General features: G+C 40.5%; 1 protein-coding gene across 2 annotated transcripts in view; it reads left to right on the top strand.

Moving 5' to 3' along the window:
- Positions 1–6,348: 6,348 nt before the first annotated feature.
- The window catches only part of svep1 (sushi, von Willebrand factor type A, EGF and pentraxin domain containing 1), a 122,985-nt gene continuing 114,835 nt past the window's right edge, over positions 6,349–14,498 (top strand). Inside the window, exon 1 of one of the 2 annotated variants that reach the window (XM_059030318.1) lies at positions 6,349–7,057. In XM_059030318.1, the coding sequence (XP_058886301.1) occupies positions 6,551–7,057 (507 nt within the window). In that variant the 5' untranslated portion in view covers positions 6,349–6,550. The remainder of the gene's footprint in view (positions 7,058–14,498) is intronic. The other variant, XM_059030314.1, reaches the window with a different exon arrangement.

Here is a 14,498-nt window from a genome sequence, read left to right on the forward strand (position 1 = left end):
GTTGATGCGCTGTTTGATTTGTCACTTTTGATTTAATGTTTGTCTTTTTGATTTTACACTATGTATAAATCATGTTTATTTTTGCACATTATTTTTGTTACAAAGGTTTTGTAGATTCTAAGCATTGATTGCACTGGCACTTAGCTCTCCTGTTCCCAATGTTGGAAAGTGCAGCCAGCGGCTGGTGTTATTGTGCAGGGAAACACTCAGGAACAGGTGGAGTTTGGTGCAAAACCAAATTATACTCAGCTCCAACAGTGAGGTTATTACTGGGCTCCAAACTATCCCCAGGTCTAAACCAAAGGAAGGCAGCTGGTCGCGCATTTGAAGAACATAGCTGACAACAGTTTGATCTTCCGCAGGGCTTGACTCCCAGGTCTCTTTTAGGATATCCAATGGCCCTCGCACCTGTCTGCCATTATTATTATTATTATTTGTTTATTTAGGAGACGCCTTCATACAAGGCGACTTACAGAGACTAGGGTGTGTGAACTATGCATCAGCTGCAGAGTCACTTACAATTACGTCCCACACGAAAGACGGAGCACAAGGAGGTTAAGTGACTTGCTCAGGGTCACACAATGAGTCAGTGGCTGAAGTGGGATTTGAACCAGGGACCTCCTGGTTTCAAGCCCTTTTCTTTAACCACTGGACCACACAGCCTCCTGCAAGAGTTCAAAAGGTGAAAACCCAGTCGATGCCTGAGGGACTTCCCTATAGGTGAAGAGAAGGTATGGTATCCACTGATCCCAATCTCCTCCTGTCTTGGACATGAATCTCCCCAGCATCGCCTTCAGGGCTTGATTAAAACGCTCAACCATGCCATCTGTCTGAGGGTGGTAAGGTGTGGTCCTAATGCTTTTAACCCTTAGCGGTCCATTTATTCAGCGCGTGTCATGCGCGTCAGGTCCAATTTAGTTTCACACGCGCAGTTTACTTTAGACGCGCTGTTTAAAAGTATTTTTTTCACAGTAAAACAGGTTTAAAAGGCACTGCATATCAACAGGACACTCAGTACTGCATCTCCAGCACCGCCCCACCCCTCGTTCGCTATATTTTTCAAATAACTCTTAATAATAGTACATACCGATAAATCACCTCTTGATCACTTGTTTTATCACCAAACTCCTCAATAATGCGATCCAAGTCGTTATTTTATTACTATAACATCTAAAAAAAGCTCTGCAAATGTCTGTGATATTCTTTGAGCACTGGATGCGGAAGCAGCTATCTTGTTTGTTTATGTCCGTGTTATCTATTTGGTGTTGGGTCTATCAGTATTCATGAGATACGCCCTTTTTTTCGGCTTCTCTCGGCTCCTATTGGTCTCACTCGGCCATTGAATGGTTTTCTTGGCTTTTTCCAGAGAAAAAACAACTAGAGACCTGTTTTTTGCGTCGTTTTGATGATGTCGGACAGGGTCCGACATTGGACTGGAAAAGGAAAATTGTGATGTCGGACCAGGTCCAACATAGGACCATTTATTCAGCCCGTCTCAGGTGCGTCAGGTCCAATTTATTTTCACACGCGCTATTTATTTTAGACGCGCTGTTTAAAAGTTTTTTTTTTCACAGTAAACAGGTTTAAAAGGCATATCAACAGGACACTCAATACTGCATCTCCAGCCCCGCCCCACCCCTTGTTCGCTGTATTTTTCACATACCTCTTCATAGTCGTGCAAACTGATAAATCATCTCCTGATTACTCGTTTTATCACCAAACTCCTCTATAATGCGATCCAAGTCATTATTTTATTATGAAAACATCTCAAAAAGCTCTGCAAATGTCTGTGATATTCTTTGAGCGCTGGATGCGGAAGCAGCTATCTTGTTTGTTTATGGCTGTGTTATCTCTGTGGTGCCGGGGCTATGTGTATTGCTCAGATCGGCCCCCTTTTTTTCGGCTTCTCTCGGCTCCTATCGGTCTCACTCGGCAATTGAATGGTTTTCTCGGCTTTTTCCGGAGAAACAACGACTAGAGACCTGTGCTTTACGTCTTTTTAATGATGGACAGGGTCCGACATCTGACCGGAAAGGGAAAATTGTAATGTCGGACCTGGTCCGACATAGGACCGCAAAGGGTTAATACCCATCAGCTTGTAAACCTGGTGTAATAGTTTAGATCTAAAATATGTGCCCTGATCCGTAAGAATTTCTTTGGGGATCCCTACCCTTGAAAACAACTGCATTAATACATTAGCTATCTGCCTGGCCTTGACATTCCTCAAAGGAAACGCCTCAGGATAACGAGTTGCATAATCACATATGACCAGTATATATTTATGCCCTGATCTACTCCTCTCCAAGGGGCCAACCGCATCCATTGCTATGCGTTCAAATGGTGTACTGATTATAGAAAGAGGGGAGAGATGGGCCTTAGTTACTTTTTCCCTTGCACATGACATCGGACAAGACTTAATAAAATCCCCAACTTCTGTATATAAGCCTGGCCAATAAATGCGGCTTGCAATACGGGCAAGTGTTTTTTGCTTCCCCAAATGACCTGCCCACAGGATCGTATGCCCCAATGTCAAAATCTTCCCTCTGTGTGCTTTGGGAATGACCAATTCCTCTCCCTCCTTACTCTGATGGTACAGTAGGCCCTTAATTAAAACAAACTAAGCATCATTTAAATTATGGCCTCCCTGCTCCCCCTCAATACTAGACAGTCTAGTATAAAGAGACTTCAAAGTCACATCTCTGTAACTATTCTAGGTTGTCCAGAACTTCCCACTCCACAGACACAGGAGGTTGGATTTGACTCAACTTTTCTGTCTGAGTTAGCTGTTCCTCTGAACTTTTCTTGGCGTCTCTGATTCCTTGACTTTTTAGGTCTTATTTCTGATGTTTCTATCTCTACATCAGAAAATGGCAATTCACCCAGAGACTCAAACTGCTTCCTACTCTGTGCTCTAGTAGTTACTACAGTACAAGGTTTAGGTACTCCCAGCAATTCCCCAAGTATAGGTATATCTCGGCCCTGTATGGCACTGTATGGCAATTCGTCAACTACACCCACCGACACTAAGAATCAAGCTTTCAGAAATATTGATGGACTCCAGTGGGTCGAAACGCAAGATGTGGACTTATAATTCTGAATTTGAAGTCTTTAATTGCATTTGCAAAGAAAGTCTTACTCATACCTCTTACTCATACCAACATAAAATAAAAATAGCAGTAGGTTATGAACACTGTCAGATTTATTGGACGGGACATAGTGTGTACGGTATCGGGCAGGACTATAGGTGTGCCGGACAGTATCAGAGGATTTTAGTTGCATTGGTCCCAGCATTCTATTATGTAACCCTAATATTTAAACACATTTTAAAAATGTCTCTATGCATTTTCCCGGTGTATAGCAAATATTCTCTGGAGCTGTCATGATCTATAGACCGAGGATACTTAATGTACTGCGTCAGATATTGATCAACAATATTTGGGTTCTTCATACAGTAATATTAAGATTACAAAATGCCTTGTACTGTATATGTGTGAAACAATATAGAAACTTTCAATATATTGCATCATCCACTATTGCCTATTGTTTTTGAATAATATATTTATTTTTAAATTGTGACCCTTATTTATAAATGGAAAAAAAAACACATAAATAACACTTAGAATGCAGTACATTGTTTGCCAAAACAGATTCCATTGACACCTAGGTTCTGTAAGGAATGTGTTATATATTTCATATTGTCTGTACCTCAATTACATATACTTATTGCATATACTTATTGCACTCTTCTTCTAATGATTTGACCTGGAGCAATGCTTGCTAACAGAGAAGCAATTGTGTTACTTTTGTGGCCTCTGTATACAAGACACAGGATGGCAGTATGGCACCTCACAGAATGCAATATGTATGTAACAGTGCCTGCTTATTGTTTTTATGTTGTTGTACAGTACGTTTTTTGAAACTATTGTATGTGGCACCTCCTGCAGCAAGTATGCTCTACGTATGAAAGATTGGTCTCAGTAAGTGTTTATTCCTGAATCCCATTCTTTATAAAATAAAATAAGAAAAGATTCCAGTGAACTACAGTGCTTTTTATCTGTAATCCAATATGAAGCAGGCTGTTGAAAATCAATGATATGAACATCGAAAATACAGTGCTATGATTAATATATATGCATTTGCAATTCTTTTAGTTACTAAATTACCAAAAAAGTTATATTTTGCCCACTGTTTTCACAGTATGATGGTCTTCAAATCAGTTCCTGGACAATAGCTAGTATAGGTAGTTTGTAGATACTCATGAGTTTTATGCTATTTCATTCCCAAAACCAGACAGCTATTTTGGCTCTTGGTACTCAATATATTGTAAAACATGCAATTCTGGCAAGAAAAAAAGTGCACTATAACTGGAAACAATATCACTAAAGTGCCACAAGGGGTCATTGTAACATTATAACATAAAATGATATGGAACCTTTTTTCAACTCTAGAAACTTCTTTCATTGTCATATTTAAAAAAAGAATACTGTTAGCTTTCCCCCAGTTGGCCAGGACTATAGTAAAACTATCTTCATTTTTATGCCCTTACCACTTGGCAAAACCCTGTTTGTTGTTTATTTTTTCATGGATAAATAACTATACAAAAGTTGAAGTTTAGTGGATGGTACTTTTGAGTTTGTTTAACTATTTTAAAACACAGTAGTAATGGAACTTTGGGAAATGAGATGAGGTGACTTTATTTTTTAACTATTCAAGAAGTGGTCACACATGTCAAATGTATATTTTTCACTTTTAGCCTTTATTTTGGTATTAGTCGTACTGTATTAAGACTTATTGGGCCACAGCCCTGAAGCATTAGCATTGTTTGTTAGTGCATTGTACTACTTTTTCATTCGATTTTTGAGTATGATCCCAATTGAAATTTTACTACCATTGTTTTACTACCTGTACCAAAACCATAGGGTCAGTGGTTGTTATTTTTTTAATTAATTTTTTAATGCATTTTTATTTATTTATTTATTTATTATTATTATTATTATTATTATTATTATTATTATTATTATTATTATTATTATTATTATTACTTACAGTTTTTTTTTTTGTATAGTATATGAAGCTTAAATGGAGCACACTGTAATAATTTAGTTCTTCAGCTATGCAGTTTCAATTTACTTCTGCCTCTTGCAAAGTAAGTGCATGGCCCCAATTTAATTATTCCATGTTTTTCAGATTATACAATTAATCTTTCCTGTCTGAAATACTGAAAGCACAAAGCATTAAGCTGAAAGTGCTTGAGCCAGAGAGCGCCTGGGTCAGCACAGTGTGATTTCTAGCTGTGATAGAATTGTACTAACAACCAGGAGGAGCCTTCAGAAAATTAAACAATGTAACTGTTGTAGCTATCTTTGTGTAAATGACATAGACAATTAAAGTCCAGGGAAAGTCAAGATAAAATACTATAAAAAGACTTTCAGTTTCCCCCCCCCCCCTTCCTCCAGTCACCCTTTAAGACCATTGCAGCAATTCAAATAGTAGGGTTTGTTGTGTTCACAGTCCATTTTAACAGAGCCTCTGTAGTGACAGTCAGGAAGAGAATTCACAGCTGAAGGTCTGGCGACTTTGATTAGTGTTAAAATTCTCGTACAATGGGGAAGTATGTTTTGACAAAACCAGTGTACAAGTAATATTTTCTGACCTAATGAAAGATTTTGTTATTTTTAAGGAAGAAAAATGCCCTCATCACCAAATAGTATAATGTGCTGATAAAGGCCAAATATAATTACTCCAAAACTGGTCATCAATAAATCTGCCACAAACCTTAATCCACTGTCAAGTTATTCAGGATTGATGTACTAATTGTGTCAGAATAAATCATATATTATATTAAGGTCAGAATAGATATTTTCACAAGAGCCAAAATCAGATTTTTATTGGCTATTATTGGTTATTTATAAATAAAACGATTTATTAGTCATATAGAAAGACTTAGTTTTGTTTATACATTATTGCCCCTGAAATCAGAATGTATTTAAATCAATTGCATATCCCTGCAATTGAGTTCTTATAAACAGTAGGGTTGTAAACTGAAGCCTCATTTGAAGTGAACTGAAACCATTTATCCCTGTGCTTGCTGTACAAAGTGTTTCTAATTACAATGGCACTTCTGGTATCTGGATTGCTGTGTGGATGTCTGTGCAGCCTCATGCCAGACATATGGGATCAATCAGGCTTGTGGTGCTGATGTTTTCTTTGGGAATGTTGACAGTCTGACAGACATGGGGCTCTGGTGACATGGAATCTCAGCAACTCAAGCATGAAAAAAGGAGGAAGAAAAAAAATCACAGTGACTGCCCCCTTTTTTCTTAAGACTTTTAAAATGGTTTTGAAAGAGAGCGGGGAAAGCATTTTCTGTCAGATACACCAGCACTGCCTGAGGTGAGATGGAACTCTCTGTCATCTAACAGAACAGTTTGCACCTCACAAGAAACTTTTTTTGCAAAGTGAAAAGAAACTGTGCAAGGAATAAAGGAACAAAGCTGCACGTTTGTTTGTTTGTTTTTCACCCCTTCCTTTTGGTTGAATTAACATTGCAATGCAGTGGCTTCTGGCTTTCTGCTTTTGTCTCCCGGTGGTTGGCTGCTGGCCTCCTTTTCAGCAGCTTTCCTTGTTTAAGTATCCACACCTGAATCTGTCTCGGACTTTCCAGCTGACCGAGACGATGAAGCAGCAGGAGAACACAGAGAGCAAAGTGGAGCGGCTGGGGCAGTTTTTCAAACGCAATGTCAGGAAGCTGAGGGAGAAGAGCCACAACCTAGACCTGGTGTTCCTGGTGGATGAGTCCTCCAGTGTAGGCAGCGCCAACTTCATCAGCGAGCTGAAGTTTGTCAAGAAGCTGCTGTCAGACTTCCCTGTGGTGCCCTCTGCTACCCGGGTGGCCATCGTGACCTTTTCGTCCAAGAACAACGTGGTTCCCAGAGTGGACTATATCTCCTCACCTCAGTTGCACCAGCACAAATGCTCACTTCTCAACCAGGAGATCCCAGCCATCAACTACAAGGGAGGAGGTACCTACACCAAAGGGGCTTTCCAGCAAGCTGCAGTAAGTTTTTCTTTTTATAACATATGCTGTAAAAGCGAACAAGAGACTGGACATTATATATTTCCAGAATTGTCATAATGATGAATGTATATGTGGAATGCAGCACTGTGAACAAAACAACTATTTGTACTATTCATTTACATGTGTATATTTCTGCAATTGATATGCTAGTTTGTCAAGCAAGAAAAGTGTGAAACCAATGGGCCCTAAGGGGTGACATTTAAGAATGTGATTACGTTTTTTTGAAGCATAGACCACCCATCAGACAACTGAGTATGAGAAGTCTTTATACGCGATTTTGTGATAATAATGTATTAATACAAAATGTGGTAAAACATGTTATGCATGCATGTATATGCGGGCATACTGGCTGAATCCTAGGTACTGTCTATATTTTTTCAGGGCTTGAAAAATATACCTACTGCCAGGCACTTTGTGATGAGAAAGCCAAAAATGTGCACATGGACAGGCATTATAAACAAACAATGGAAATCTTACATATCTGTTTCATCTACTTTTCCATTTACTGGTTTACCTTGGAGAAAATGGTCTTCTCCCAGTGTGTGCCTTCATGTCCTTTTAAATATTAATTAACTTATCAAAAATGTAATTATGATTTGTTTACAGAATTAAATTTCAGAATGCTCACTTTTTCATCTTTCTACTGTGCCTTGAAAAAAGTGGACCATGTGAATGTTGAATATAAACTCAGAAAAAGTATTTGTGTACTGCATACTATCACAGGGTCTTTTCTGAAGATGAATAACTTACGTAAGCTAAACTGAGGTGTAGTTGAAGTGAAGTGTAGATAATAGATAATTTCAGGACAATACATTATCTTTTTAGCCAACTATTGGTTTAATATTTTAGGTTTAAAATGTATAAGTTTAAATTAAGCTTATGAAGGCATTTGTCAAAACGTTTGTCAACTTTATTTAGTTTTTATCCAAATTTCACTTATACAATACAGATAAGCAATTCACTTACATATGTTCACTTGCATTGAATCTACAGCGGAAGTTATTAAATGCATTGTAATGTAAAAAAAAAAAAATCTAGGGGGTGATGTATGGATACATCAAAGTGATTTGCGGGTGCTGCCATACATCGTGCTTAGCAGCCGTAAAGTCTGATTTACTGGTCACTAAAAATGCAGCGTATGTAAAGAGTGGTGTTCACCTGCGTTCTGCACCTACTATCAAATTTGCACTTTGCCATCATTAATCCATTAAAATGATATTGAAATGCATTCAAATAAAGAAAAGAGCATGGAATTGGGCGGGATCTGGATACTAAGCGGGTGCAAACATTATAATGTGATGTAAGGATTTTGCCTTGCACTTAGGCAATTGCTGACCCTCCAAAAACTTTACACCTCTTCTTACAAGGTGCAAACTATTGTAGAAGCGAGTAACTAAGAGCTGTAAAAATGCATACGCCTGCAGAGACCTGTCATTGGCTTCAGGATGGCTGCTGTGGTACACTTCCTGATGCGGCAACACTTGGCTCTTGTTGAGGAGGGGCAGAAACACGTTTGGAGGAGAAGGGCAAGAAGAAGACCATGCATATTCAGTCCCAGGGTCACTTTGTTTGGGATGCCGGAAAATGTGGTGCTAAAGTGTTATCGTCTCACTCCGCAGGTCATCCTAGACCTAATAGCTGAATTGAGGGATGAGCCAGACCTCAGTGTCAATCTAGGGACCGCTATCCCTGCACATGTGAAAGTGCTGTATTCTCTGCACTACTTAGCCTCTGGTTCCTTTTAGACCAGTTGGAATGTCTGGAGGGATAGCCCAATCCACTTTTTCCAGAGTGCTAGGCACATTTCTGGATGTCATGCTGAAAAGGGCAGGCCAACACATATAATTTCCTAAGGATATTCGCTTAACTGATGTTGGCTGAGGCTTTTCCAAACAACTTCGTTTCATGCCGTAAAGACTCTCAGCTCCTCCTCAGAAAACTTTTCTTTTTTTTCTGTGTGCCAAAAGGACTTTGCTGCCCTTCCTCTGACATATTTTGTTTTGTTTTGTATTTTCATGCTCCACAAATGTCATACAGCGACTACTGTTCTCTGTACTCCTAACTCTGCAAGTGCGCACTGAATAAACTGAGTAATTTGCATTGCTCTTAAGCTTACATAGGGCACAGTGCAATGCAATTTGAATTTTGCATCTGCAATTATTTGCACTGTGCCTATACTTGCATCACACTCCTAATTTCTGAACAAGGAGTTTCAGTTAAGGATTGAGCAAATGAACATTTGAAAATGAGTGCATTTTATTAATACAATACCAATTACAATATGCTAACTAGCAAATTATCCTGTCACATTATACCTTATGAAATTGATCTTGGAACTGACACATGATTGACTGGTCACCAAGGTAGGTGTCAACTTGACTTCCATTGATAAAGAATAGCTGCTTTTAGTGACACTCTCAAAATTCCCTTGTAGTTCCTTATACTGATAACACAAGTTTTTTTTAGTGATCTTTATCCAAGAAAAATGTGCTTATCTGAGAGCAGGCCTAGTACTGAACCATGATAAGAACAGTAAAATATAGTAAACGATCAATCTACTCCTGTTAGGTATTAAATTACTTCCATGTATATAAAACTGGGAACAGCAGGATGTAGATGTTGAAAAGATATGGGTGAAAGTAAATACATTTTGTTTACAGATCACCAAGGCTATGTTGTTTTATTGATTACAATCAACTTATCAAAGGCCTAGAAAATGCAATGAAAACAGACCAAATCATCTTTGTCTCACTCTTTAGGGAATGTGAAGATAACTAATGTGACCTCTCACACAAATTGCTTCATATCCTTCCTTCAACACCACCCCCCGTGGGGGTGTTTGATCATGTCAAGAGAACTAGCAGCGCTTTCTATTAGAAGCAACAAGAGAGAACAAGAGCTGAGATAAGCGTTTGGGAGTTGAAGAGTAATTCCCAGAAGACTGGGTTGATAACATTACAATCAGACCTGTCGGCTGGGAGTGATATGTTCTTGAGAACATTACAATCAGACCTCAGTCAGCTGGGAGTGATATGTTCTTGAGAACATTACAATCAGACCTCAGTCAGCTGGGAGTGATATGTTCTTGGCTGGGTTGGTATATGAACAATTAATCATGTGAGGAGGGGGGTGGACTAGACTGAAATCTGGACATTAGTGAAAACAGTTCAATAAGCTATGCAACTATTACAAACAAACATTACAAATGAGAGTATATGTCTGCCGCCTGTTCTTCCTACTCACAGCATTCTCCCTTTTATAAAGAACCACCAGAGTCAGTCTGCCAAATACATATTGTACTCGACTGGTACCTTGCATCATAGGGAGTACCTTCATAGAATGTCAATAAGGTATTGGTTCAGTGTCCCCATACAGTCACCATCCTCTTCCTCATGGTCTTCAGTTACCGCATAGGTTTCATTGCTCTCCACATTGAGGGGTTTTATTTGTATTTTTTGTCAGTTTGTATACTGTAGTTCTTTGTTTACATTTTTGTATGGTAACTGTATGTTCTTATAGCCTGTTGGTTTGCTTTCTTGTTATAAGTTTATACATTTGTTTTATGTAGAACAACTTTGTTTATTAAAGAAATGTATTACTTGTCTACCGTCCGTCTGTTCCCCAAACCCCCCCCCCCCCCCCCCATTTTTTGGTAAAGGCATTCTCGAATAAACTAAAGTTCATATCTGTATCCAGATTTGCTGTAGGTGTCTCAATTTCTTTGATATTGTTACTGGTGATGATGCTTTTGAAATTGGGCTTTAAAAATGGGAGGACCTGTATAGATTTGAAGAGTGTCAAAAGCATCTGTACACAGAAAATAAGTTGTCTCATAAATGAAATGCAGCGACTCAGATTGGCTAATGAGGACACATGATTTATAGCTGCTCTGGAAAAGTTTATTGTTTTCAATGATTTGCAAAGCACATGTTCCTTTCAAAGCACTCTCAGCGTGATATAATGAAGTCTAGAAAATAATAAAATTAAGCTTTAAATCTAGCATGACATGCAATAGGCTGGGTTGACTTGGGTTTTACCAGCATGGGTACGATTATAACACTGGCAGATCAGAATTGGTTAATTATGACTGAGGGATACATACTTGTACATGCTAACAAGATGTTCTTGCAAAGGTACAGTGTATAAAAACAAAATGATTAAAGTCTGGAGATAGTATACATATGGACATTGCAGACATAACAGTTCCTTTAAATATGTTATTACTGTACATTTCCATATAGCAGGACAGGAGAGCATATTTGTTTCTACTGTGCCCATGCTGACTTTCCCTAAAGTTTAATAGACAGATGTTGATTATTCTGCTGTAACAGCTGACCTGATAACATTCATTAGGGTGCCAAGAGAAATGTGGTGTTAAAAGAAAATGCTGTTCCAATTATCTACAAATTACTACAATTACCCCTGCTAAAAGCTCTGCGTGATTATCCTGGAAATTCAGCATTACTGAAATGGATAGTATTCCACAAGGTAATATAACATTGCATTTTCTTCATTGTTCTGCTTGAACTCTGGTAGTTGTTTTAACAGCTCTGAAGCCTCATTTTAAGATATCTCTAAATGACAGTTTAGCATACCATGCTTGCAAAATCCACATGGTTTCCATATTATTTAAAGATATCTCTAAATCATTTGAAGATATCTAAAAAATAACTTCCTGTTTATTTAGAGATAAATCATTTAGCGATGTCTACAAATGAACAGGAAGTTATTTAGAAATCTCTAAATGATTTAGAGATATCTTTAAATTAACAGGAAGCCATTTAGATAGATCTTCAAATGATTCAGAGATATCTTTAAAGCCCTAATTTAAATCAATTTGAGATATCTTTATTTCATTTTTAGATATCTCTAATTGTTTTACAGATAGTTTAGTTGATTTACAGAGATCTTAAAATTAATTTTAGATATCTTAAAAACGGCACCCTTAAATATATCTGTAATTCAATTTGAGATATCTCTAAATGATCATTTGGCTTGCGATAGGGCGAGGTATTCCGGCAGTAAAAATGCTACTAGAGGCAATGCTGACAGCAGTAATGCTAACATTTGTGTGGGCCACTCCGGCAACGGAAATACTGCTCATGGCAACACTGGCAGTGGCAATGCGGTCAGTGGAAATGCTGACAGCCGAAAGGCTAGCTCCTACAGACCTGTAGCCAGCAAAGGCAAAGCTGGCAGCGGCAAAGCTGGCAGTAGAAATACTGAAAGCTGTGTGGCGCACTCCAGCTTATAAAAGTTTACCATAATAATTTACAGAATAGGTATATACTTTATATCTGTCATATATTAAGACAGAGGCAGTGCACAGTAACATAATGTATCTGTGAACCTTATTTATTCATCAGTGACCCCAGCAACAACGGCTGTGATTATTTTAGTTATTTAACATTTTAACCCCTTTAACCCCTCCTCGAGTCAGTCCTCACCCCTCTTCGAGTCAATCCTCACCCTCCTCGAGTCAGTCCTTGTCACAAAGATGGCCGGAGTGGGTGGCGTCAGACCAGAAGCAGGAAATAAACAGACAGAGATGTGTGGTTTGGTGAAGCTGAGCGAATGCTTTCGCTCAGCATTTAATAAACAGAACAGAAAATAAAAGGTTTGAACACAAAACAGGACACGGCACTTCACGCCAAAATAAAGAGACAAACAAAACGGACTATACAGTGCACTGACAGACACACAAACAAACACGGTGAGTTTTAAATAAACAAGTATTGTGCTGGTCCTACCAGCACGTAATAGCAATTGATATTTTAAACTTATTTCTCCTTCTCTCTCTCACCCGTTCTCCACTCTCGAACACCCAACCCCGAGTGAAAGAAACGTGCATCTATATATACTGCTGTGCTGGGATTCAATTACTAATTAATTATTCACTTGAATCCCAGCACGTGAATTAATTCTGTGCAACCCCGTGCTCACATATTACATTTAACCAGCACGTGAAGTGATTTGTGCCCTCCTCGTGCCTAAATACAAATCTACACTTTTTAAATCACACGTGAAACACAGACCCGTTTATATCCCGTGTACCAATCTATACACCAACATTAACACACGCACGCAACATACAACACATAATATGCACACAGGGGCGGGGTACATTGCCACAGTCCTCCTTGAGGTTTTTTTGTTTATTTTTCTTCCGGGAAGAGTGAGGGGTTGTACGGAGTCGTCTGAATCACCCAATCAAACAAGAGCAAAAAAACTGGGCTTTATAAGGGGGTGCCCATTTAACCCCAGTGACTAGCCCTGTGCTTCTGTAAAGGGGCGCCTGTTTAACCCCTTTTGTGACCCCTGGGCTTTTTTGAGAGGGTGCCAGTTTAACCGCCCTTTTACCCCCTAAGCCCGAGTGACTTTACCCCGCTCAGGGCTTTTCCATAAAGGGCTGTCCCAACACTGGCAGTGGTGTGGGGCACTCCGGCAGTGGCGATGCTGGCAGTGGCAACACTGGCAGTGACAATGCTAGCGGTGGCGATGCTGGCAGTGGCGCAGGGCACTCCAGGCAGTGGTGCTGGCAGTGGCTATGCTGGCTGTGGCAACGCGCAGGGCACTCCAGGCTGTGGCGACGTTGGCAGTGGCGACACTGGCAATGATGATGCTGGCGGTGGCGACGCTGGCAGTGGTGCAGGGCACTCCAGGCAGTGGTGATGCTGGCAGTGGTGATGCTGGCTGTGGCGACGCTACCCACGGCGCAGAGCACTCCGGCAGTGGTGATGCTGGCAGTGGCGATGCTTGCTGTGGCGACGCTGGCGGCGGCGCAAAGCACTCCGGCAGTGGCGACACTGGCAGTGATGATGCTGGCGCTGGTGACACTGGCAGTGGCGCAGGGCACTCCAGGCAGTGGTGATGCTGGCAGTGGCGATGCTGGCTGTGGTGACGCTGCCCGCAGTGCAGAGCACTCTGGCAGTGGTGACACTTGGCACTCCGGCAATGGCAACGCAGGCAGCGATGCTGGGCACTCTGGCAGTGGTACTGACAGCAGAGTGGGTGTTGGGCACGGATGTGAATGTGCGACTGGCTTTTGCCTGCTCCACTCAGCAACAGGTGTAGCGGCTGCTGAGGTTGTCCCGGAGGTTGCCCTGCTGACTCTGGAGCCGGGGATAACTCTTCCCATTCCGACTCTGGATACGGCAGCAGCTCCTCCCCCTTTTGCACTGGAGACGGCAGAGGCTCCTCCCATTCCAGCTCTTTAGACAACAGCGGCTCCTCAACCTTTGGCACTCGGGCAGGCAGCACCTCCCTTTCTGGCACTCGGGCAGGCAGCACCTCCCTTTCTGGCACTCGGGCAGGCAGCACCTCCCTTTCTGGCACTCGGGCAGGCAGCACCTCCCTTTCTGGCACTCGGGCAGGCAGCACCTCCCTTTCTGGCACTCGGGCAGGCAGCACCTCCCTTTCT

This window comes from Acipenser ruthenus, chromosome 1 (assembly GCF_902713425.1).
Source record: "Acipenser ruthenus chromosome 1, fAciRut3.2 maternal haplotype, whole genome shotgun sequence".
Classification (NCBI taxonomy): Eukaryota; Metazoa; Chordata; class Actinopteri; order Acipenseriformes; family Acipenseridae; genus Acipenser; species Acipenser ruthenus.